Genomic DNA, 27,134 nt, shown 5'->3' with positions numbered 1-27,134 from the left:
GAGCATTCTACTGTCTTTCTATAAAGAATCATGGTTTAATTAAATAGTTGTAGTGGGTCATCTGAAAAGAGCTGCGGATATATACAGACAATACATGTACAGTTCTCATTTGGCCAGTGGACATATCCAGTGGCGTCCCTCCCCGTGGTGTCACCCGGTGCAGGGAGAGACATTGTGTGTATGGCACAGCTGCGCTCACCCCGAAAAGGGGGCGTGGCCTCATTGTAAGGGCGTTGCCTTGTGGGACAGGGCATGACCTCACGTCCCGATCCCCCGTGGTCCCGTTCTTAATATTACTAGACGGGGGTGCAGACTGCCTTCTCTTACAGTGCCGGCTCGCTCACAGTGTCAGGAGCCGGGTGCTGCACTTAATACTACAGTGCAGCACCCGGCTCCTGTCACTGTGGGGGAGTGTCAGTCTGCACCTTGGTGTCACCCCTCGGCGGGTGACACCTGGATGCGGCCCGCACCCCCCTTATGACGCCACTGGACATACCATCACACTTCATTTAATCATGCTACAAGATGGGCCCATTCTGGTGACCAGCTAAATTTGTTCCACTGGACTGTGTTCATGCTATTATTTGGAAGATCAGCCCAACCCTAGCTAACTAAACTAAATCATGGGGCCCATACATCAGCAATAAAAAAAAAACATGTAAGCTTTAATAAAACTTTACTTTTAATGGTGTGTGTGTGTCTTGTGGTTCTTTTAATATTTCTTTTGCATGTGAACTACAGGTACCAGCAGGCCCTTAATGCTCTGCCTGCTGGTATTTGTGTTTCTCCAAGTGCCCGCATGCGGGAGAAGCTTGCTGGGACCTGTAGTTCTCCAGCAAAAGACAATATTATTAAATCTATTTTTTACAATACACTTTAACACAATCAACCCGGCACCCACCGGTCAGGGGTGCCGGGGATACTTCCGGGCCCTGTTTATTGGGGGGGTCCCCACCTCCCCAGGGATCCTCCGCCTGGGCTCACTAACGGTCAGGTGTAATGCTTTGGCCAAGGGGACCCGGTGAAAGGGTTCCCCTGCATGTGGTATTGCACCCCCGTTAGAAAGAGTCCAGTGTTGGTTATGGAAAATACAGGGGACCCCTACTCATTTTGTCCCCTGTATTTCCATAACCATGACCGGCTCAGCAGAGCCTTGTGAACGTTCGTAAAATACAGGGGAACCCTACGCATTGGTCTATCAAATTCAACATGTTGGACAACCTGATTCACCAATTCCAATCACTTTTTGGCCAGCATCTGCAATCTGTGAACCCCAAATATTGCCATTTTTTTTTACATAATCATCTGCAAAATGCAGAATTGCACCAATTGATTGTTGATGTATGCGCCCCTTTAGAAAGGGACCACTTTCACAGCTTGTTTCGAGCAAGGTGTTTGCATTATTCATAACACTCATTTTATCTTTTCTTTTACTTACCGCCATGTCCTAGTGACTGTTCTTCTCTTGCAGCCCTGTGGGGTGGATTTTGAAGTGAAAGGATTCTGTGCAGAAAATGTAGAGGAGAAAGTCCATAAAAAGTATGATTCCTTTTTTTATGTTTCAAAAAATAAGTTCTGGCGATTATATTATTTGTTTATGAGTCCCCTCACCAGTGACATAAAGCAATCAATCAACTATGCACTAAAAATAATTCAAGTCAATAATATAGATGTATGTTACACAGCAATCTGTTGGCCGTCACCTGAAGATCTGGAGACCATCCATACTGTGCCAGAAGCATCTATTGTAACATACCTGTCATTTTAATGATAGAGAGAAAAGATAGAATAGTATACACCTATTTTCAATTATGTATTCAGGGGTAAATCATTTTAATTGTATATTGTGAATTTGTTAAAACAGTTGGCAGAACGTAATTACCTGTTAATTTTTATTATCTGGTATTCAGTTAGTTGGCTTGGACAAAAACATATGTATAGATTGGTCTAATATTTTAACAATTGCCATGCAAGCATATAATGCAGATTTTATTGTATTCTCATTAAGGGATCCTGGATTCCCTTTATATCTTAAGAAGGCAGCCAACCTCATTGGTTGCCTTATTTCAAAGGAGTGGCGTGGAATTTAACTCTCTGCTAGTTTCATTGTGTCTGTACTTGCAGTAGGTGCTTATTGGTATGCAGCAAATAATGTTTTCTGCTATTAATAATAAATAATAATTAATATATATAATATATTAATAATAAATACCCCTCTCTCCCTTCCCCATAACCAGGAACACAGTTCGCCTCATTATTAGAAAAGTCCAGTATGCCCCAGAAACATCAGGAATGGCTCCACGTGCAGAAATTACACGTCAGTTCATGATGTCAGACAAACCGCTGCAACTGGAGGCGTCGCTAGACAAGGAGGTGAAACTTATCTCATACCAGTCATAATCTTCTTGCTTTTACCTTTTGCTAGTATGCCTAGCATTGTCGATCTGTGCAGGGAGTCTTGTAGCATATTTGTGCCCAACAGACATGTGATACCCACACAAATTGACACAGTTTAAACACACAAGTAACCTTTGACAGGTAATGTCTCTGTCTTGGAGACTTTCTTTCCTGATCTTCCCCTATACAAGGAGTGAAAAGCGTGGCGACGTGGACCAGTGGAGAAGTTGTCCATAGCAACCATTCAGCTCCTACCTATAATTTATAGACTGTATAAATCTATAAATTACTTGATAAATGCTACTTCAAAGCTGATTGGTCGCTTTCATTGCTTGATACAGCAACCTCTGAGAGCTGTTTGTCCCTCTGCTCACAAACTGAGAGGCCATATCCATTAGTTGCCTGGTTTTCACTATGTGACTGACCCCCTGCACCCAAAGAGCAACTCTTTATTATTTAATCTTGTCTGAAAATCCTTTCCAGCTAACTGAAACCATAATTTGGATCTCCCCTTCAGGAGATGCTAAAGGGGAGGGGATCTAAGAGACAAGTGCATGGGACATCATAGCAGAATGGCCATGATGATGCACTTTGCATTGAATCATGTAATCAAGGCCCCACCCTTCCCACATTAGAAGGTGGCATACTCTGCCAGGAGGACTCCCCAAAATTCGTGAGTCTTCCAGATATTTTGTGAGAGTATACAAGTATGATTGATCATGGCCATCACAGTCACTTCTACCCAGTTCACCCTCCAAATGTTCTCCCCTCTCGTTAGCATGTAATTTCTCACGAGCAGTGTCCTCCTCCTTCATATTCCTCCACAGCACTATCCTTTCTTCCAGTGTTACTTGTTTCCTTGCCCCTCTCAGTGTCTCTGTGTGCTTGCCTTTGATGGGTACAGGCTCATTGAGTGCTGATCTCATGACCCTTCCAATGACTCACCTCCACTTGCCTGTCAAGAAACAGTGAATACCCAACCTTATTTTTCTAGACCATATCCTACCTAGTTTGTCAATTCATTTGCTCTGTAATGTCTGTAATATATCATTGTTGTACATTTAGGGGCATATACAATTGGGAACAAGGTCTTTTCCGCAAAAAATCACCTTGCGCCTAATTGTGGAATACCGCGGTTATGCACTCTCCCGATACCCACGTTATTCAATTTAGAAAAATGCACTCAGGATTTTCAGCACTGAAAACTCTGCTGTGCGAGAAAAATAAAAATACTTACCGGTCCGATGGTCTCTGATGATCTTTGCACTGGGGAGGGGGCTGCTGGGAGGCCAGGGGGCTGCTGGGAGGGGAGGTGGCTGCTGGGAGATGTAGTTCTCCCTGCAGCTACCTCTGGGGGGCTCACACATACACAAGGGATGCAGAGACACTCACACACACACACAATCACTTACACACACACACTCACACATTACTACACACACTGACACAACATACTTACACACACCGCTGCTGCAGGACACCAGGTCCCGACACTGGAGGGAGAAGACACAGCTAAGGAAGGTGAGCATTTACTGACTAATTAAGCTAATTGGAAACTTCCAATTGCTTAATTAGTCATTAGGAGGGAAGCCGCCAATGTCCCAGAGCATTTCCCAACCATTTATCCTGAAAATGTATTTTAGGAAAAATTGGTCATGCTCTGGAGGTGCTCAAAAAAAAAACTCCCGGCGCTCAAAAAATTAAAAACCCTTCACCTAATTGAATAGCAAAAATCCCACACCTGCAGGAAAAACCCAGTGGGCTATGGATTTTTGGTATTGTCGCACCTAATTGAATATGAGCCTTATACCCCTTTCACACTACTGTACCATTGATCTGTCACGTTTTACTGTTACTGTGTATATACCCTATACGGCACTGCAGAAAGTTTGTGGTGCCTTAAAAATAAAGGGTAATAGTGATGATGATGTAGATGATGATAATAAGAGATATAATATAGAATGATATTAGATAGCTAGCTATAAATGAGATGCATTGATATAGAGATATATATTACATTAATAAAGGTGAGATATATGTGAGGTATTCATTAAATACATAGGAGATAGATTAGACAGATATGATAGACAGACAGATGTCAACCTCCCTAATAAAATAGTGCATGTTTAAACTTATTTTATTCTCCTCCTATTGCTTCTCCTTGCATATGTTTTTCTAAAATCTGTCATTTTTTTGTTTCATTTAATTTACAGTAGTTATACTCATGAATGTGCTGCATAATGCTCCCAGACATTAGATATTGTTTGTGCACCTGATTCAGAGATGCATACAAGTTTGATTTGCAGATGTATCTTGCAATTTTTCGAATGAGCATAAGTAACTACGAGCAACTACGGGCATTCAGTATCTTAGCTGCTTCTCAACTGGCGGCTGAATGGGCATACCTGAGCAGCATCCGGGCATTCGTATGTGTACCATATGCTGTACGGACGTGATGTAAGCATGTAGACGGAATTGCGGGTTATGTAGATGTGAGCGTATTGTGATGTTCTGGGGTATGTCGCCCAGTAGAGTGGTCAGTGGTCAGTCACTATCACTATTATCTCAGTGCTCAAATAAGGGTCACCACACAGCTTGTCTGGGACAAAACAAACATAATGGTACTTTTAATATTGTCAGTACGCAGTATGAGAAAGCAACAATAAGCCTCTCAGGAAGCTACCTCACTTCATCTGCCTTATTTATTCAGGACAGCTAGTCTGCAAATGGCTTCTCAATAAGTCTCACAGTCCTGCCTGCTTTTTGCAGGTATGGTCACTGGCATCCGGGCCTAGCCTGGTTGCCTCAGCCCCACCTGCGTGGTGTCCTCAAGACAGCCCCCAGGAGTGGGCACACCCCCTTTTTCTTACTTGTATGGGTGGATACCTCCAGCTTAACACCGAATCAGTGTCTCACCACCCCCACCTAGCCTAACTCTACCACAGTATGCAGTGATTCATCTGAGTTTAGATGGATCTCTTGCACCAGGGATAGGGCTGGTGCAAATGTGCACTGATAATGATGAAGGCTATTTTCTCAATGAGATGGACAGGAGCAGTGTATCTGCATAGATGGTGAAGAGCCGCATTTATTTCTGTACGCGCAACGGGGACGCAATTGCCTGCAACTCTGAACCAGGCCATAAATTATCATCACTATATTCAGTTGATCTATCTTGATACTTGTAATCTTTTTTTTTCTGTGTTATAGATACATTACCATGGTGAACCCATCATTGTTAATTTGACAATCAACAACACAACCAATAAGGTTGTGAAAAAGATCAAGATCACAGGTGTGCAAATCATTTGCCAGGGTTTAGTTGTGTTTATGATTGACATCCCATGTAAAGTGTACACAATGTTCATCAACCAAGGGAAGAAATTTACACATACTTTTACAGCCGGCCAACTTTTTAAAGGACAACTAAGTCCCAAAATAAATTTTCATGTAGAGAACACAGTGGTAAACTATATTGTTCACTTACCCTGACTTTGCAGTGCATATTTCCCAAGTATATAATTATTCCCAGATCTTCTTTTCCTGCAAAACAAATAACTTTTGCTACTCACTGGACTCTTACATAGTGTACAAATGTGATTTGCTACAGGACTGGCAGCTCACATGATAAAACACCGAATAGTCATGACATCAGATTTGCCCCTGTGAATGAATTTACCAAGCTGTCTGTAATTTATTGTTCTGATACCATCTAGCAAGTCAGGTGGTCAGTGCTTCCTCAGAATTCTTAGCGCTTCAGAAAGCATAAACACATGGAGAGTGAGATCACATAGGGATCGCTACACCCAAGCATCTTGACGGAACACTTCAGGAAGAAATGTTGATGTGATTTTCATCAGAGAAAGGGGTGTTTCTCAACTACATTTATATTCAATTTATTAACTGGTTAACACAAGAGAAATATCAGTTTGAGCCACCTACCTCTGCATCAATAGACCTCTATGGGGATGGAGGTTACCGCAATTTATTACACAATGAAAAGTTTTGCTTTTTGTTGCTGGCTGATGCTATCTTGAGATGATATTACCCTATAACTGGGACATGTGAAGCTGGGAAGAGTTTGCTTTGACTCCCACAAGGTCGAGCTACTGTGGGCATCTGTGCAAACTGGTTATGCTAAGCAATTTACTGTGACCCGTCACTGGCAGCGCTAGACTGCTGGTGAGAGAAAACCCTCAAAAACGGGTGTGGCTTTCACAGTCATTCCAAAAGGATTGAAAAATAGCGGCGTAACTAAAATTTGTATTGCTGCAAAAATTGGTGATTCCGACTTTTGTTGAGTATGTTTTTAATAAATAGATCCCAAATCTGGATTTAGACCAAGATCAGCTAAGCAAAAGCACCCCAACAATTGGAGGATGCATTTACAGGCTCTCACATAAACTTACATGTTTACATCAACATTTTGTAGATCATTTTTTTTTTTTAAACAATATTTGTTATTGAGATAGAAATAGACTTACATATGTGAAAAGAAGAAACATTTGAAAGACATAAAATGCACGGATTAACCATAAACAAAAGTATATTGTGCAGTACGAAGGTTAAGTCCACGGACATTACATTAACATTAGATTATATTTTTCAATGTGAATTCAAATGTCCTTTGAGGAAAGGTTCCATATGAACAACCTGTGACAGGTGAAAAGTCCTTGTTCATTACGAGTTTCATAGATACATTTTAAAAATATATATTTAATAAAAATCTGACACAGCACAAAAATATGAAAAATAGTAAATCCTTAAGGGCACCATTTTGCACAGATCCCTAGCAAAGGAACGGTTAAAATGTCATTATTTGTGCTTTTGAGTGTACTCTTTACATGATGCGGTTGTATGCTTCCTCCATGCACTGGAAATCACTGATTCCTGTGACTATCACAATCCAAATATCTGTTCTCATATTATCCCAAGTAAAGGCGCCATAGCCCATAATGCAATGGCTCAGTGTACTTCAAAGCACAAGTTAATTTGAATGGTTCTGTGTTTTGTAGTTAGTTAAAATGTAATGACTGTCTTCCCATAACTCCCCACAGTGGAGCAGGTGACAGATGTGGTGCTGTACTCATTGGACAAGTATTCCAAGACTGTTTGCACTGAGGAGATTAAGTGAGTATATGAAAAAGAAGCTGATTAATGACATGAAAGAATAAGGAGTGCAGTCATCTGGTAACTCACAGTACAGCTTGAATTTAGAGAAAATGGTCAGCATATATTTTATATAGTAAATGCTATAATAGATAATATGGTGAAAAACACTGGCAGATGTGCGCTAATGGTTTATTTAGTACAGGTCGAGTCTCCCATATCCAAAATGCTTGGGACCAGGGGTATTTTGGATAATGGAATATTCCGTATTTGGAATATTTGCATATCATAATGATATATATTGGGAATGAGACCCCAATATACACACAGCATGCATTGATGTATTATATACACCTTATACACACAGCCTGCAGGTCATTTTCTACAATATTTTCAATAATTTTGTGGCTCAAGCAAAGTTTGTGTACAGAAATGAAATTAATTTATGTTTTCATATCCACCTTATACACACAGCCTGAAGGTAATTTTATACAATGTTTTTAATAATTTGTGCCTAAGACAAAGTTTGTGTACATTGAACCATCAAAAATCAAAGGTTTCATTATCTCATCATGACAAAATTATTCCGTATGTTGGAATATTCCGTATTTCGGAATATTTGGATATGGGAGACTCAACCTGTACTTGTAAATATGTGCTTTAAGTACACCTATCAGCTATCACTAAAGGCAGAGGGCAATATCTGCTAAATACAGAGTATGTGCATCTAGTTTACCAGAAAACATTAGATATCTTGTTCTGAAACAAGATTAAAATTATTACTGAAATTAGATAAGAGATGAAAATACAATGATGTGATGTGGAGTGCACAGCTATTGCCACTCCCCACACAGATATGATTATTGCACTAGCTCTGAGCTGGCGAATATTGTCTCTTGTCTTATACTATTAATGGGACGCACCCAGTTGTATTCCAACAGTGAAAATTAATCTTCAAACACAAAAAAGCACACAAAGCACCATATTTGATAGTCAGTTCCAATGTCCCCTCACTATAATAATTAGCTTGAAGCATAAATCTGACAGTATTTTAGGAGTAAAGCTGAAAGGATTTTTGCATTAAGCACCTAGTGCAGTGGTTCCCAAACTGTGCGCCGTGGCACCTTGGGGTGCCTCGGGACACTTGCAGGGGTGCCTCAGGTTGGTGGTTCAGCACCAAATCAAATTATTTGTGGTCAATGTAATGTAAATATGTGTACAAACGGAAGCACAAACCTGCCCACCACCACATACCTCAACCTAAGAATGACAGGATCACAGTATAGAGCAAAGGTTGTGAATACTTATGTACATGTGATTTCTTCAGTTTTTTTTTTATTTAATTTGCAAAAATCGCAAAAAAACTTTTTAAACGTTGTCATTATGGGGTATTGTGTGTAGAATTTTGAGGACAAAATGAATTTATTCCATTTTGGAATAAGGCTGTAACATAACAAAATGTGAAAAAGTGAAGCATTGTGAATACTTTCTGGATGCACTGTAGTTTGCTTGGGTAAATTTGCCAATGTTATAATAATATTTAAAAATATGTTTCTGCTTTTTTGAAGTCTGTAAACGGCACCCTACTTTGTGTAATTGATTGTTTAATCAAGTGGTTCCCAAACATTCTTGAATCACGGCGCCCTAGAGTATCAGTACTTTTTCACGGCACCCCTAGGCCAAAAGTTTAAACTGTGCTTACTGTACCTGTTATCCAGTTCTGTGGTGGTGGACAGGGTTGCGCTTCTGTTTGTCCACATATTTTATGATAGGTAAAACCAGGGCTGGTGGCTGCTAAGCATTGTCCATAAATCTGATTTGGTCCTGGACCACCTACCCTTGGCACCCCTGTAGGTGCCCCACGGAAACCAGTTTGAGAACCACTTGTTTAGCCTGTTTTCTATTCTTTATGAGTTGGAAAGGTTTGCACAAATAAGTCAATAAATAACATTTATTCCAATGCGAATAATAGCAAAGCTGCCAGTCCCAGGTGATTATGTCACAAAATCTCTGCAGACATAGTTATCTACTTACAAAACCATAACATTTTGGTAAACATGCAATGAAGCATAGAGTGTTGCATACAGTGTTGGCCCTTGTATATATTTACAGTGACAGCTCAACTCTGTGTAAACTGGGTGTATTTTAGAACAGTAATACATTTATCTTACCTCTTTATAGTGATACTGTAGCAGCTAATTCCTCATTCACCCGATCATATTCGGTGACTCCAATCTTGGCCAATAACCGGGAGAAGCGTGGTCTGGCGCTGGATGGCAAACTGAAGCATGGAGACACCAACTTGGCATCATCCACAGTGTAAATGTGAACCTCATTATTTGCACCATACCAACACAGTATTCACATTAGCTTGCAATGTCAGATATCAGGGGTGTATCTTCCTATTGACCAGGTTGGCATCGCCAGGAGTGCCGGCCGACCAGTGCCACCAACGGCCAGTTCAGTCTATGAAATGTCTGTGCTGCTGCTGATTTCTCAGTCAGAAGCAACAACGTTGGATGATGAGGGAGGGGAAGAGGGGCAATCGCCTCCCATACAGCCACCACAGTGTCTTTTTTATTAACTTACAGCAGCAGGGGCACCAGTCGATTACTTTGCCAGGAGCGCTCAGACCCCTAGATACAACCCTGTCAGATATACATGTAAAATATTTATTTATCTTTATATTTGTGCTTTACATCTATTCTACTAATAATATTCATCAAATCATCTATGCCATATTTATTAAATACACCTACACTGACTCTTTCCTCTTGTTGTTTTATATCAGCCTGCGCCCAGGGATGGATAAGGAAGTGCTGGGAATGCTGGTGTCATATAAAGTGCGAATTAATTTGATGGTGTCCAGAGCTGGGTATGTAACCTATAATCTAAGTACACAATTGTCTTTCTGTTTATACACAGGATACTTCCTATCCTAATAGCTACGTTCTTGTGTGTACCCAATTCCAATTGTCTTTTCTTTCCTTTTATCTCATTTGTGGAGTTCACTGACACAGTCCTCAAATGCTGCTTCCTAAACTCAACATAATGACATCAGTGTATACAAACATGATTTGTGAGGCAGAAATAGCTTTGTATTTTCATGCTGTTTTTGGAGTATATTGGCTACACATACATAGGCAAGTACGGAGTGTGCTAAGACTGTAAGCCCTTAGGGTCAGGACACTCTTCTCTTGTTTGCTTCTCCTAGCAATATCCCTGATACCAATGATGCCTAGTCTCCGTTTCTCCCTTTCCCCCACATGCGGCTCTGATTCTATCTGTTCCTAACTCTGTGGGAATTGGCTCACTGAGCGCTGGTTTATGTCCTACTCCCCCGTCAGACTTATCATTGGCTGCTATTACTAGCCATAATGAGTTTCCCTATCCTCTACTCCCCCTTACACCTTTATCTTGCCTCTGGTTGTATTGTTGTATTACACTTATTCTATGTATTTATGTATACTATATGCTTATCACTGTACTGCGCTGCAGACACCTTTTAGCGCCATATAAATAAAATACAATAATAATATTAAGAAAAGCAAAATTTTTCACCTGTGTTATATACATAAAAACATTACTGGGTACTATTGACTTTATATGCAATTTGCTTTCAGGCCATATTCTAGCTGCCCATCCCATTCATTTCCATCTCCGACCACTACTTGTTATGATTGTACATGAAATGCTTCCTATATAGTTCTGCTTCCTATTACAAACACCAGGTTCTCATATTCTCTACTTAACCAATGCCCAGTTTCTTCATGAACTCCGATATCATTGATATGCATAATTCATATAACTTTTCATGTTTACTAGTAATAGATTTAGTAAAAATCTACAGCTGAAGAAATAGATTAATTTCATAGAGCTAGGTCCTACAACTACACTGAATCAATTATAATAGTTCATCTTTCCAGGTTTAAAGCCTGGATGTAGTTATATAAAGTACATAGTGTACAATCTCAGAGATGGGTAACATGGATGGGTAACTTTTTTGAAGTAAGTGATAAACAAAGGCTGCATACAAAATATATTGTATACACTGTGGCAACAGGCAATAGCAGTACAGTAAAAAAAAAAAAAAAAATTACAAATTGATCCTATACAACGCTCCCCTCCACTTACTAACTTGCACAGTAAATATAGATAGTAGACAGCTAAAGTAGTCAAAAGGAGAGCAGTAATAAAAAATATACTAAAATATGTATGCAGCACGGCAAAATAATAGGTTTACTAAGATGCTTCATTCAAAATGATTAAACATTAAAAAAAAAAGATAATAATTTTCTGTCCAATACTCTGCCCTTTTTTACCCACTTCTTATTTTAAAGGGGATGTGCATATTTGGAGAGCCTCCCCGCTGAAAGCCTTGTACAATGCTTTCTACCATGCAACTGCTCTAAGAGCCTGAAGAAGCAGAGTTGTCAGTAAAAAATTCAGTTTGTGTCAGTGAGGTGTGTAGGGAATGTGTCACTTTATCACTGATGAAGAAGTTGAATTATTAACCACGGTTCCAGAGTACAAAGCAAGAGTGTATTAACACCCGAGGGGGCACGTGTGCAGTGGGGCCCACCAGCCCCGCATATACTTACCTCGTACCAGCAAGCAGGTCCCTCCTCCATGACCCCATCTTCCCAGTAATATTTGGGAAAATGGCGCATGCCTGATTTAAAAAAAAGGAAAAGGTGGTAATGTTCAAGAGATGATGTCCAAATATGTTCAGTATTTCTTTGAGTAAACTGTTGTTATGTAGGCAAATAATATCTGCCTTCCTGTATAACTGAATTTAATTTTCTTTTACAGCATTCTTGGTGACCTCACCTCAAGGTAATTTAAATAAATAATACTAACATATTCATATTATGTGCCTTACTAGTGACAATTTTAAATAGAATAAAAATATTTTTCATCCATCTTTAAAACGAAACTTTTAATTACCATACAAATATAATACTACTACTAATTACAAATACTACTACTAATATAATAATAATAATTGATATTATGGGAATTATTACTAAAATAAATATCTCTAGCTTTTAATCAATTATCTATCCACCTTAATATCAGAATGAAAACAAAATCACCAAGAAGTCAGAATTGTGACTTTGTACTGTATAATACAGGGGTATAACACTAACAATATTAGGGCTTATATACAAAAGAGTAAAACCACAGTGTATTGTGTCTACTTGACTGTTTGCCCAAATGCACCCCTTTCATGGGCAGAATCTGGGAGGACCTGGGTAAAGCGGGTGCATTCCATGCTGATTGATGATTAGGTGCATGAATGTGCTTAATTCTGCTCACACACACAAATATGAGGTTTCATTTTGTGGGATGAGACTTTAAATATGATATAGTGGTAGAGAAAGTGCATCTAGGAGGCCCTTGCCGCTTAGTAGGATAATGCAAAGTCTATTCTTAACAACCATTTTGTGAATTTCAATTTTGAATGCTGATCGCATTTCCTATACCTGTAATAGAAATTGTGATCTGTTCAGATTAACTATGCCAAATTGTAAAATACCGAAGGCTGATAGATTCTGCTACAAAACAGGTAACTTACTACTGGTCCATTAACTGAACTTGAAGTTTAGTCATGTGGGCATGAGGCTGTGGACAAAAGCAAATGTGTGTGTTAAGTCACTAGTGGGGTATCGTGATGAATCATGATGAATAGACTATGTATACGAATGATGAAGCATAGCCCAAAACCTAGAGAGTCTTTTTTTTCATTCACTGCAAAAGCAAACCTTCACACACAGTTCTAGCACTGGAACGGGGATTTTGTGTTTATCATTAAAATATTTCTCACATCTAATGGATTTGGTAAAGACAGACAGAAATTAGCACTGGACTGTTTGGAAATCATAAATAAATAAGTCTAGTGCAGAGAAGAATATACTGGCAACTTGGGGGTTCCAAAAACAATAACAAAAGGTAACCCTGAACCCCAAGAACTCTTGAAAAGCTTGAGATAACATGGACTTCCATCCATATAAAGGAATTGCTTACAAACTTTATTAATGCTATATGTTCCCCTCTGATTTACTGTTTTCACTCAATCAGCCACAGATAAATGGTGCAGAAGATATAATCAATCTGGAACAGTGGCTCAAATTTGGTGGACATAACCCAAGCTATAAAAATTTTGTCTGGACATTTAACAACACTTGCCAAAGCACTACCAATTGCCCAATCACTTCTCAGAAACCTGAAGCATTAATAATCTAGTAAGGCAAACTTGTGAAGCTGCAAACTGCCAATTACCTGCCTTCTGCGGCACGGGCACACTATGGCATCTACTTCAGCATTTACAAATGTATGGGATCTCTGGATGTCCTATTTTAGTACATCATCTCCTTTTTCTTAATTGTAGCTGATATTTTCTCCTCAAATAGTTTTATGACTATAGTTTTCTGTAAGGCAGTATGTAATGTAAATATTGTATTTTGATAATGTCTAATACAAAATTTTATTACATTTTTTTTAATAAATTGTTAATATAAAAATTGTTTTTTACTGTTTCTGTCAAGGGCACTAGTATTATATCCACTTTGCTGCTAGTAGTTGGCGCTAGCTAATCTGGGTTATGAAGCCGAGAGAGTATGTGGTCTTTCCCAAAGGACCTTGTAAGTATGCTGCGCCCACAATGCATGAAAGATCAATGACACATGATGGCTCTTGAGAAATTAATTAAATAATATAAGAATTCAACCATGAATTGGGATAAAGTGTTCTTTCCAAATCCCTGTGATTGCATGGGTTTCCTCCGGGTGCTCCGGTTTCCTCCCACAATTCAAAAATATACAGTATAGTTGTAGGTTAATCGGCTCCAAACAAAAATTAACCCTACTGTGAGAATGTGGTAGGGAATGTAGATTGTAAGCTCCTCTGGGGCAGGGACTGATGTGAATGGACAAATATTGTCTGTAAAGCGCTGCGGAATATGTGTGTGCTATATAAATAACTGGTAATAATAATAATAATAATAATAGCTAGAAGTACTCTTTCCCAATTAAGTAGTTATTTTAAGTAAGGGAAAATGTACTAGAGACAGAAACTAAGTTTATTGTAATGGGATAGGACTGCCACTACTTTGGATCAATAGACATCTACTTCAAGGCAGAAAGCTAGAGTAAAGGGCCACAATGTGTTATACTGGAGCTGTATAGAAAGCTTTCCTCTAAAACAAAAAGGCAGACACTGCTTTGGAGACCAGCTAGAAAAAGATGCCCCCTTCTTAGTGACAGTAATAATGACAGCAACCAATGATAAATTGCTGAGGTACAGGGGAAATTCCCAGTGGTTCCCACTGCCTGAGGACCCTACCTATTCCTCTAGAGGTCAAGTTCTAGACCATGCACTTAAGTTATACGTTGTTACTCTACTACTAGATGGTCAATAACTTGGTAGAGCAGGATCGTGGATGAACTTGGGTGCTTGCTTTATATCTGTGAAAACTACACCAAAATTTAGCCTCCTGCCAATCAAAGTGGGTGGTCCTGACACCGTTTTCTCCCCTCCATATAGGAGTCTTGATCTTTGCATACCTTCTCTAATGGTTGGCAAAATCCCTCTGTGGTGGCTGTCCATACCCATGCAGTTTGGACCCCTTCCACTGTATTCACTTGTGGGCCTTTCATGCCCCAGTCCGACACTGGGTTCTACGAAAACAATCAAAAGAGTACCAAGATAAACTGAAGGAGTTTTTTACAGTCATTTTATTCAGTAACCTATAGTGAATACAGGAATATCTGCAACTACCAAAGAAATTGATTGATCTTTTTGTTTTATGAAATATTAAAACATGAAGCACCTCATGAAAGACTGGAATTCTAATCAATGGCTTAAGCGCATTATTGGAGCTAAGGCGAGACAGGTTTAGACATCACATACAAGGATATTTTTTCATATGCAGAACTCTGAATTGTAAGCTGTTAACAATGTTTAAAATAATTTCTGCATAACCACTTAGGCTTTGGAGTTTTCTGGGGACACTGGCTGACAAAACTGGCCCTTGGTGCCAAAATGCATTTTGTAAAATAGGGTTGTTCCTTTACCAAAGGAGTGAGGCCCAGACTAGAGCTTTACCTGGGTGTAGTGACACGTTGTATGCTCAAAGATGAAGTTTACAATGTCACGAATAGAGCTGTTGTACCTGGTGGGTCGTGGTCTCTGCCTGTGCGGGTGCTTTGGCGTGGTCCTACCGGTGGGGGTACTGGTGTCTGGAGGTTGGCGCAAGGTGCACGTGGATGTCCGAAGGGTACAGGCCATGAGGTGACAGGTGAGACTGGCAGCGCTGCCGCGCTGGGGATTGCTGAGCACCGCCATCTTGGTTTTGGGCATGTGACCTGAATGGGCCAATCAGGTTGGAGCATTTTGTGTGTACTCTCAGCAGCCTATCATGCACTTTCCCATGGTACTTAAAGGTGTTAAGCAAGCCCTCTAGTTGCCAGTGCAACGTATACACAGCACAAGCTGTGTGAGAGTTATCGGTGTGATATTTGCAGTCCCAGCAGTGCTCCGTTTCCTGCTCTGTCTCCATCACAGGCTGTTCCCGGATACCCGCATCTACCCTGCTATACCCCATTACTCACCCCACGGTTTATGAACCCTCCAGCTCTCCAGACTCAGAACCCACTCCAGTACTTCAGACCTCTGTTTATCAGTCACACCTCCATTGGACTTTGTTTTCTCTGCCTAACACCTGTTTCCAGCCTCACTAATTGGACTTTGTTTTCCTGCCAGACATTTGTTTTCAGCCACACATCACTTGGACATGTTTATTTCTGCCAGTTTATATATCTATCACCATTTCATGAATTATAATACTCCTATTAAACCTGCTGCATTTCAATACTGCAAACTCATTCCAGTTTCTTCTCCTGCGTCCAACCCGGGTTCAAAAACTACTCCAAACCCGACATACAAGCTCTAACTGAATCTGTATAACACTTTGATTGAAAAAAACTCTACATGCCTGGGGATTTCAGTTGTGGCAATGGTTGAAAAGGAATGTGCAATGGCTTTACAGGCACAGCAGGTAATAGAACAAGAATGATGGAAAAAGCTCAAGTATGCTTGTTGCATTGAGCTGCCATTGCAATACAGTGTGAGCAGATAGGTGTGCAGTCTCAGACATGCTCCTGGAAAGAGGGCAGTGATCATAAGTGGATCATCAGCACAAAATGCACCAGGATCATCGCCTCTATCATATACACAGAGATGGTGGTGCACAAACCCAGAGAGGACTATGAACAGAAAGGTGTGTGAGGCCAAAGGCATGGTTGCATAATAGTGGATATGGCCACAACACCCAAGTGGTGTTTTTCCCAAAAGAATGTCATTCGGTCTCTGCAGCAGGGATATACCCCCCTACCAAACCCCTAAGGACACTTTATTATAGTGAAGATTTTGCATCTGAACCATCCTCTTGTCAAAACATTGAGCTTCAGAACTGCTCTAACCTGCAATAATAGGCAATCACCTACCTTCTATAAGACATACTTGCTGACCCCTCAATGTGAAGTAGACACCATGTATTAATGGGAGTTCTTCCTGAAGAGTCTAAAAAACTCATTGAGGCCAGGCTAGGTTTGCACAACACAGTAATGATGTCATCACTCTCTGCCCACCAGGGATGAAGCACTTGGGAGAAGAATAAGCATGAATAAGAGTGGCTTAGGCCCTTTCGTATGTGATGAATAACTGGTGATTTGTGCCCAAGAAAATGTGCTGTTTTACTAGAGATGCTGTTTGTGCTCCATTACAGGACTTGAGTGTTGCATTACAGTGTGTGTGTAGTTCACTAGTGGGAGTGTGGGGTTCATTAAAGGGTATCTGTTACCAAGAATGTGTATTACATTACATTGGATGTGTGATGAATTGCATTAATCTGTTGGAAGAGACAGAGTTAGAGGGGATCATTTAAGATGCTAGAAAATAGTAAAGGGCAGCATATTTATAAAGCAGTCATGTCTATGCAGGGGCAAATTACACCTCCTTTACTGAGTGCAGGCAGTGATAACATCTAAATACTGAGATCACATGAAGTACCACTGCAGATCTGCACTCTGTTTGGTATAATTTTCTATTTATTTTAGTGTATGTTAAAGTAATTGAGCTTAGTTTGCTTTCATTATATAGCATAACAACTACACTATTTTATAGAGCCTTGAGGTTTTTTTTCTGATTTGTAAAAGTTTCCTCATAAACTAGTTAATATAGTATGGAGGGTTGTAGACTTATAGAATTGTACAAGGCTTATTTGTATGGTTTTTAGTTTTAATTTGGACACTCTCCTTTGATTCTTTAGTGATGTAGCGGTGGAGCTGCCACTTACTCTAATGCATCCCAAACCACCTGAAGGTGAGTCCAGATAAGGATATATTGGACATTTGAAACATGTAATTTAGACAACTGTACAATTATAATAACAAAATAGGTAAGGAAGTATAACAAAGATGGAGGAGAGAATGTTAGGATTTGTTCAGAACTACACAATAAAAACTGTTGGGAATTTGACACCAACATAGATAATTGCCTGTGGGAGAAGGACAGTACACATAAACTCAATTATCTGGGCTAGTAAAGTTCCAGCAAATATATATAAAATATTGTTGCAACACTACAACTCAACTAATCCTAATTTGTTAAATGGTGCAAAATTATTGTTAATTGCTGCTATTATTATTATTATTATTAATAAATATATAGGGATTTTCTCCACCAAAAAAAAAACAAAAAACTTTTTTTTTTCAATAACTTACTTAGAACTTAAAGATCATTTATAGTGTACAATTGCTTACTTGTCATTGACATAATTTAACATATAATGGATCTTATTTATCAATGAATATTTGTGGGATACACCTGTTTTTCGGGGGGGAAGGGGTACCCACAAATTTTGAGTATCCCAGGCATTTATGTACAGGTGACTGCAGCAGTTATTGGAGATATCTGCTGCAGTCTTCCATCTTTGACTGCAAAAGCAGGCCCTATAGGTTTCTAAGGGGGCTGCTTTATAGCCGATGGCATAAGCCACAGTAGCCTATGGGCTGCTCTTTGCAGAAATTACCAGAAGAGGGTTCCGTAGGAGCTGACTGCGTATGTGCAGTAGTGCTGCAGCCTCCTGATCGAGAAGTCAATTGACCTTTTACACATCGCAATTACAGGTGACTTTTGGAGCTCCTGTCCCTGCATTAGTTTTTTAATACATTGTGACAAATCTTAATTTCTTATTGCCATGTATAGCAGCAATAAGAAATTATAATTATCGGGTCTAATGCTGCACATCCACTACCCGACCCAGGGAAGACAGTACGATTATGACATCGTAATCGTACAGTCATTCCCCATCCCCTGCAGTGCCTACGCTGAATGATCAGTCATTCAGTGTAGGCACCCTCCATCATCCCCGAACATGGGCAATCTGTCGTTATTGGCAGATTGACCAGCATGTTCGGGCGATGATTAATGTCAGAAACGACCACCGGGTCGTTTCTGACATTTGCATGCCCGATTTGTGCACGATTAACGAGCGATTGAACGATAACGATGTCATTATCGTTCAATCGCTCTGTTTAATCAGGTAGTGGATATCTGCCTTAAGACCCGATAATTAATAAATATGCCATTAAATCTCAAGAGCATCTTTCTCTGATGAAAAATATTTTATATGGGAATCCATATGAACTGCAGGGATAATAATGATTCCTGATTTCACTAAATTTTTCAAAAACCCAATGGTAGTTATAATTTTGTATATAAATGACTCATGATCCAAGCATTACCCTTTAAACATTGACACTTTGGAAATATTTGTTATTATTTATTACATATTAGTTATTACTTGTAAGCTGCAGCTAGTTTTAAACTAAATCTCTAAATTAGCATTTTGTTTTGGCAAGTGTTAGCTAATAACCTATTTAAGAATCAGTTAGTTGTGGTGAAAGACACATCATGACTTTTACAAACGTTTTGTTTTATTGCAGATTTTTTCTACGTGGTGAGATTTCATAAAAGTCCATCTCACCTACTGTAGCACTCTGTGTTATATACTTTTTTCCTACAATAAAGCACAAACAGCATTGCTCCTGTGTGACTGATCCCTAAGTTAGACAATTGTAGCTTGTCATGTAAAAAAAAAAATAATAATTTGAATCACAAAAGCTAGAAATCTGGAACCACACTAGGGAAAAACACAATTGTAATCTAAAACAAAAGATTAAGTTCCCCGCACTTATGGAAATTAATATTTAATAATATATCCTATAATATAAGTGTGTGCAAGTCCAAACTATCTATGGATCCCTACCAAAACTTTGTTGGGTTTGACTGACCTGCAATTTGGCACAATAGAACATGCAGTAGAGTGATAACCACAATTTGCTAGTGATCACTGATGAAGCCACCATGCAATAAACTTTTTTTGGTGCGAACACAGACTGGTCTGAACTGTATAATTGTAACTTGTTGCTCACCATTCTGAAGAACATAAATAAGTCCTATGTGGGCAGTTTATTATGACTTGTCAATTCTATTCAGGAATATGAACGCTGTCTTGCTTTATCTCTTTCTCCTTTTGCCTGAATCTTTGAAACTGAAAGTTTCAGCAAGGTATGTGGAAACAAATTATTACCGGTATATTATAATTATCACATTCAACATGTTACAGACCCTCTTGGCTGCTTTCGTTACACTTATCTAGGCAGCGTGCAAATGAGTGTTTTACAGTTTGTCACCAGCCACCTGCAGACCTCAATGCACTGCTTGGGTTAGTGAAGAAAAAAAAACAGTATTGGAGCATACACTTACATTAATGCTAAAAATAACTCTGAAAGTAAAAATGTAAAACAGTATCTACATGTTGCAGTGATATGCCACTTTTTTTTAATGAATACACGTATATTATAAGAATGACTAAGGTACATGCACCCCGTACTACAGCTAGGGAAACCCTATCACCGGGTTTCCCAGCCAAAACATTACTCTAACATTAACCACTAGTCAGCCCAGGCCGGGAATCCCTGAGGAGTTGGGGACCCCCTCAATAAAGGGGTCCCTCTCTCCAGGGCACCTCAGGCCTAGCTGATAGCCCGGCACCCGTGGGCTGTGGGTGCCGGGTTGATACTGCAAAAGTGTAGTTTAAAATGATAAGTGTAAACATTGTCTTTACGAGCAGAACCGCAGAATCACCTTCAGTAACCCTGCGGTCCTCACCATTGACTTCAATGGTGGGAGCCGTTCATTGGCTGAGAGAGGTGGGGGCTGACCTCTCTCAGCCAATGAATTCTCAGACACGGCACTACAAAGGGAAAAGCCGCATCTGAGCCCTTCATTCAGGAATTACCATCCATTGTGGTTGGTACCTAATTTGTGGGTTGTTTTCTTATTTTACGAAGACCAAGGATGCCTACAGGGAGAAGAGGACCAGTCCTGGTAATGTAGGTATGTGTGAGTGTGTATGTATGTATTAAAATTATACTATCACGGTGTGTGTGTATTGTCTTTATTTAAACATTTCTTTACATGTGAACTACAGGTACCAGTTTGCCCTTAATGCCCCGCATGCTGGTACTTGTGGTTCTCCAAGTACCAGCATGCAGGGGAGGCTTGCTGGGACCTGCAGTTCTAATTGTAAAGACAATGGCCCTGATTCAGAGCCGGACGCTCTGACCAGAGCGCTCGCTCTGAATCAGGGCCCACCTCCATTAATATGGAGCGTCCTCCTGGACGCTCGTATAGCTGTGGGTCACCACCCACAGCATATACGAGCGTGCTGGATGATGGTCGCGATGGTCTTGACCATCGCGACCATCGAAACTGCGAGCAAAAGCCTGCGGTTGAGTTTTTCAACTGCAAGGCCAGGAGTGATTTTGGCTCTATCAGAGCCAAAATCACTCCCACTGACATCACTAGTGATGTCAGTGGGGCCGGCTTCAGACGGTAGGCGTTCCCTTGGGAACACCTCCGTCTGGCAGGCACGCCCCCGGCACGCCCACCAAAGGGGGAGTGCTGTCAGTCAACATCGACAGCACGCCCCCTTTGATGAGACACTCCGAGCGAAGGAAAGTCCTTCGCTCGTCGGGTCTTGCGCATGCGCACGACGGAGCTCCCTCCGTCGTGCGCATGCGCAGTGCGGACCATCGACCCACTTGCGAGCGGACAGCCGCTCGCGAGTGGGTCTGAATGAGGGCCAATGTTTACACTTATCTTTTTACACAACACTTTTACACTATCAACACAGTTATCAGTCTAGGCCTAGGGTGCCCTGGATAGGGGGACCCCTTTATTGGGGGTTCCCCAACTCCCCGGGGATCCCTGACCTGGGCTGACTAGCAGTCAGGAGTAATGTTTCGGCTCGGGAACCCGGTGATAGGGTTTCCCTGGCTGTGATATCACCCCCCCCCCCCTGCTAGAAAGGGTCCTGTGCTGGTTGTGGAAATTACAGGGGAACCCTATGCATTTTTTCCCCTGTAATTCCAGAACCAGGACTGGCTCAGAGCCTGGTGCTGCTTGCGCTAAGTACAGGGGAACCCTACGCAATTTTTCCTCTGTACTTACACAACCAGGACTGGCTATGAAAAGTTTAGGGCTGGTTATGACCCCACATCATATTTTTTTTTAACATTAACTCTTTACAAGCTTTTTACAGTAAGATACATGCATGCATCTCACTGATGTATGCATGTATCTGTGTCAAATCGAACTGCTAATGCTGAAAACGAAAGCATGAAGTTCTTATATTCATATGGGGATTTGCAGTTTGATTTTGTTTGAGTTAGTGTTTCATTCGATTTGCAAATCGAATGTTAGTAAATGAAAGGATCCTATAGTCCTCTATGGGAAAATATTGATGTTTTTCAGAATTTCATTTGAATTTCATTTCATTCCTTGTTCTGTTCGATTTGACATTCGATTTGGCCTTTAGTAATCCCTTCTTTAAAAAATCAAACCAAAATCGAATGCAAAATGGAACAGAAAACAAAATCGAACCTTTGTAAATATACCCCCTGGTGTCTCTGGAGAGTGACAGGTTATGGACTTGATGCTCTAAAAGGGGCTTTTGGCGTGATTTAAAAGGTATTTGTCCAAGGTGAGAATAGAGTATAGTGAGTAGGTAATAAAATATCACTTTTCACGGTGTGTGTGTACCCTCTTTATTTTAATATTTCCTTTACAGGGGGAATATAGGTACCAGCGGCCCCTTTATACCCCGTATGGTGGTACGTTTGCAAGTACAGCCATTCGGGGAGGCTTGCTGGCACCTATACTCCCCATTTTAAATAACACTATTAATTTATTTCTATATTATACCCCTATCAACCCCGCACCCAGGGGACTGAAGCACTGGGCTTCAGTCCCGGCCTGGGGTTACCTGGAGAGAAGTACCCCTTTATCAGAGGGATCCCCACTTCCCCAGGAATCCACTGATTAAGACGGGGTGCGGAATGCTTTGACAAGGTGACCCTGTAAAGCGTGTTCCTCTGCTGTGGATTACACTCCTGCTACTAAGAACCTGGTGCTGGTTGATGAAAATACGAGGGACCCTTACATCTTTTTTCCCCGTATTTTCACAACTAAGACGGCTCACACAGCCCGGTGCTGGTTGTGCTTTTGGGGGGGACCCCACATAATTTTTGTTTTTCTGTTTCAACACTTTAACACACAAGAACCATGCTAAAATCAGCAGCATGAAGCAGGTCCATTATTCTGGGAATGTTGCATTCGATTCTCTATTTAATTTTTTAGGGGATTTTATGTTCGATGCTGAAATGGATATCAAAAACCCGAACAAGAAATCACTAGTCATAAATCGAATAAAATTTAATTAGATTCTGAAATAGAAATGAAAATCAAATTTTTGTGAATATGTTTTTTGACATAGCCGTATATTTACAAAAGTTAGATTTTGGACGATTTTGGATTTAGATGACTTTGCATTCGATTTGTGATCAATTTTGGTCATCAGAGAGTTACTAAAGTCAAATTCAAATGTGAAATTGAATATAAAACCGAATCCCCTTCAAAATTGAATATCATCAAAATATTGGTACTTTCACATAGACCAACATAGGATCCCCGGATTTACTAATATTCTAATTGAAAATCGAATTTTAGTAAATGTGAAATCGAATTTCTATTTGATTCGATTTCAGGTGAGTTAAATTGAACATAAAATCGACTGCAAAATCGAACTTTCATAAATATACTGTACCCCTAAATTCTGTTTATAACACATATAATAAGAAATAAAAATCTCATATTATGGGATAATGTACTCCTTATTATTAGTTATGAGTAATATACCGAGTTATGTAACCATAGAAAGATTCTAGACTGGAGGCCAAATGCTTTTCTACAGATCACAGATCTGAAAGGTGATATCTAATAAGCAAAATAATTTAAGGTAGGGAGAGCATTATTCCTTATAAAATATATAGGGCCTGATTCAGAGGCGCACGCTATTGCAGCCGCAACTGAGTGTCTTGCCCATCTCAACTGCATCTTCATGCTAATGCTACAGCCGATGGTATTCATACAGAGACGGCCACTGGCTGCAGGGTAATCTGCCGCTGTGCGTGTTAAGACCCACCATCGGTCGCACCATCAGACATTGCACCAGCCCTATGGAGGCACAGATAATCTGTCTGAATATGGCTGCCTGAGTCAGTGTAACCGCGTCCTTATATGCAGTCCCTGACCGCGACACATCTGCGTCTATTTAGTCACCCCTTTGTTACCTCCCAAGAACGCCCACTAAAATCCCTAGCTCTTGCATCCAAATTCATTCTGGGGCTCCCATCTGTAACTCGGCCGCAGACTGAAAACATCGGCCGCTTGCAAACGGCATGGACATTACGTGCACCCCTGGATCAGCCCCAAATTCTCCTATTAAACACTGAAGAGATGACCACAACTTAGCAATTGTAAGCAATAGTATAAGAATTCAATGATAAAAATGGGTATTATTTACAGGAGAGTACACACACATACTACAACATCACTTATGTATTGCAAGGTTATTAACAAGCAGCAACAATCATTATTTTTTCTCTTTCTGGTTTTTGGAATATTCTGGATAAGTTAGGACTCACTGTCTTACTAAGAACAGTCTATCAATATGTAGCTATAATATATGGAACACAGAAATAATATGATAGAGTTCACTGACATGGGCAAGCAATTTTAACATATTACAGAGGCGTTCTGCTTTACAGGAACACCTTTCTTCTATAGCTCTGCTCACTAAGCTTTGTCTTTGCTTCACTAATATGTAACCCTGTTCTGTCATCCAATTACCAGTGCGGAGGACGTGGTGATTGAAGAATTTGCTCGGCACAAGCTGGAAGGAGAGCAACAAGATGATGAGGAGGAGGAAGTGGAAAAAAGTTGACCTGATTTCCCTTACCTGCAGAGAAATCATACTGCACATCACTCCCTCCTGTCACCTTTACTTGAATGATCACAATGTTGTAGAAGCAAGTCTAAGTAGGATTAAACTTAATCGGTATATTTCAAGATGATTAAATCAGACATTTCAAAAAAATAAATATAAATTTTAACATATTGCTATGCTTGTCTTGTATACGTTCAATGTCCAGATTACGTTTACAAAGGATATATATTGGTTCAATATTTGCCACAGAAATTGAGATGGCTTATATTTAAGATGTTCAAAAACATCTGAACAACAGCTGTGGAAACTTTTTGAATATCTTGAAGTGAAGGCTTCCAATTGTAAAAGGGGGGATATTCCTGTCAGTAATGGGGGAGTGGTATAATAGATCGGCAAGTAATAGTTCGACATTGTGTAGCTTGACACGAAATGGTCAACAGGGTCAAAAGGTACACATGTACAAAACGTCGACTGACAAAAGGTCGACAGTGCAAAAGGCCGACGGACAAATGGTCGACACACATTTGGTCGACACTAAACAATGATCTACTTTTTTTATGTTAAACTTAATTCTAATCCTCTCCCATGTGCCTGAACCCAACCGCAGCCTAACCTTAACCCTCCCCCAAGTGTATAAACCTAACCGTAGCCTAAATTATACCCTCCCTCTAGTGCCTAACCCCAACCGTCCCCTCCGGAAGCCTAAACCTTACCCTCCCCAAGTGCCTTACCCTATCCCCTAACCCTAAAAAAAAATTTTTAAAAAGCCACGCGTCGATCATTGGTGCATCGACTATTGAACATGTCAACGTTTTGCCAGTCAACCTATTTATTGTCGACCTTCTTACTGTCGACTTGTCATCCGGATACCCTGTAATGGAGACGGACTTGATCTGCTGTTTCTACTAATTTGACCAAGGTTTAGTTGGACTTCTCAATTGGCAGTTACAATGTGAAAATGGCTGATTACCCATTGGTGTTAGAAAAACACCAATGACATATAGGGTCTGATTTTGAGTCTGATGAAGCAGCGGCCATGTGTGCGTCTTTTGCCACTGTAGCATCTATGACTTTATGCTAAGGCTGTTAGAAAGCCCTTTCCTGTGATTAACTGTCTGTGAACTCAACCACTTTCAGGGACATACCCATGGCCCTCCTATATCACTCCCATAAGACGTAGCATCTCCATGGGTCGGAATAGCCAACCCCTTGTCACATCCCAGGATCACCCAATAAATTTCAGAGACGGTGCGTCAGAATCAGTACTATGTCTCTGTGGCAGACAATTGGAATGCATGCACGGAGCAACTTAGACACCTGCACATTCCAAAAACATCACGTCACTGCATCCGACATCTACAGTGCATGAAACTCAAAATCAGGTCCATAATGGTTGACATTCAGACCTAACCGGTGCTTGCATGAGAGGTTGGGAGAAAGGAGGTCAACGGAGGACACTGTTGACCCCAATGCATTCACTTGCAGTGAACACAAGAAAACAGAGCTGGGTGAGTCCAAAAAACATTGCTATACCACAATAGCTCCCAACAATAAATGTAAGTTGGCATGGAGTTTGCTCCCATATGCATTTACATTATAGAATAAGGGGGTATCCAATTAGCCGCAATACCGATAACTTTTCACCGGCGAAAACTTTTCGGGCCCATTGCACGAATTTGCCGCTTATCGAATGTATGCGCGCTCCCGTTTATTGTGCAATCCAATTACAACACCCAGGGGCATTTCTAGAGAAGAGGGGGCCCGTGTGCAGTCTCCAACACGGGCCCCCTCCTCTCTGTCCGGCGGCCGGCAGCGCACTGAGCTGTGCGTGGCCAGCACCGGAGTTATAGACTCTGGGCACTAGAGTGCGCCCAGAGTCTATAGAGTATGCACAGGTCACCGGGAAAATGGCAGCGGCGGCCATTTTCCCTGTACTGCCACGTCGTTTTTAGAGCGCCGGACCCCCGCTCCGACGTGGGATTCCGGAGAGGTAAGTATGCTATGGGTGCAGGGTGTGTGGTGCGGGGCCCCCGTGGACCCAGGGGCCAGTGTGCCCCGCACACCCTGCACCCATTATAGATATGGGCCTGACAACACCGGCGATAACACATTTGCACAATAATTCTTGCAGGGATGACAGGCGAAAAGTACAGGTGAAAATGGGGAAATCAGCCTGTACCCCAAAAAAAGGTAAACTAATATTGAGTAACAG

The 27,134-nt window shown here is 40.7% G+C and overlaps 1 protein-coding gene across 2 annotated transcripts in view; it reads left to right on the top strand.

The window, feature by feature from the left end:
• The window catches only part of ARR3 (arrestin 3), a 121,623-nt gene extending 96,543 nt beyond the window's left edge, over window positions 1–25,080 (top strand). The window contains exons 8-16 of one of the 2 annotated variants that reach the window (XM_088444975.1): window positions 1,472–1,539; window positions 2,238–2,373; window positions 5,608–5,692; window positions 7,455–7,527; window positions 9,688–9,825; window positions 10,298–10,381; window positions 12,319–12,342; window positions 17,837–17,892; window positions 24,822–25,080. In XM_088444975.1, coding sequence (XP_088301101.1) covers window positions 1,472–1,539; window positions 2,238–2,373; window positions 5,608–5,692; window positions 7,455–7,527; window positions 9,688–9,825; window positions 10,298–10,381; window positions 12,319–12,342; window positions 17,837–17,892; window positions 24,822–24,919 — 762 coding nt within the window. In that variant the 3' untranslated portion in view covers window positions 24,920–25,080. The remainder of the gene's footprint in view (window positions 1–1,471; window positions 1,540–2,237; window positions 2,374–5,607; window positions 5,693–7,454; window positions 7,528–9,687; window positions 9,826–10,297; window positions 10,382–12,318; window positions 12,343–17,836; window positions 17,893–24,821) is intronic. The other variant, XM_088444974.1, reaches the window with a different exon arrangement.
• Window positions 25,081–27,134: the final 2,054 nt, after the last annotated feature.

This window comes from Taudactylus pleione, unplaced genomic scaffold, assembly GCF_031769625.1.
Source record: "Taudactylus pleione unplaced genomic scaffold, aTauple2 ptg000375l, whole genome shotgun sequence".
NCBI classification, from domain to species: Eukaryota; Metazoa; Chordata; class Amphibia; order Anura; family Myobatrachidae; genus Taudactylus; species Taudactylus pleione.
The sequence above is the reverse complement of the archived record's forward strand: the minus strand, read 5'-3'. Positions and strand labels throughout refer to the sequence as shown.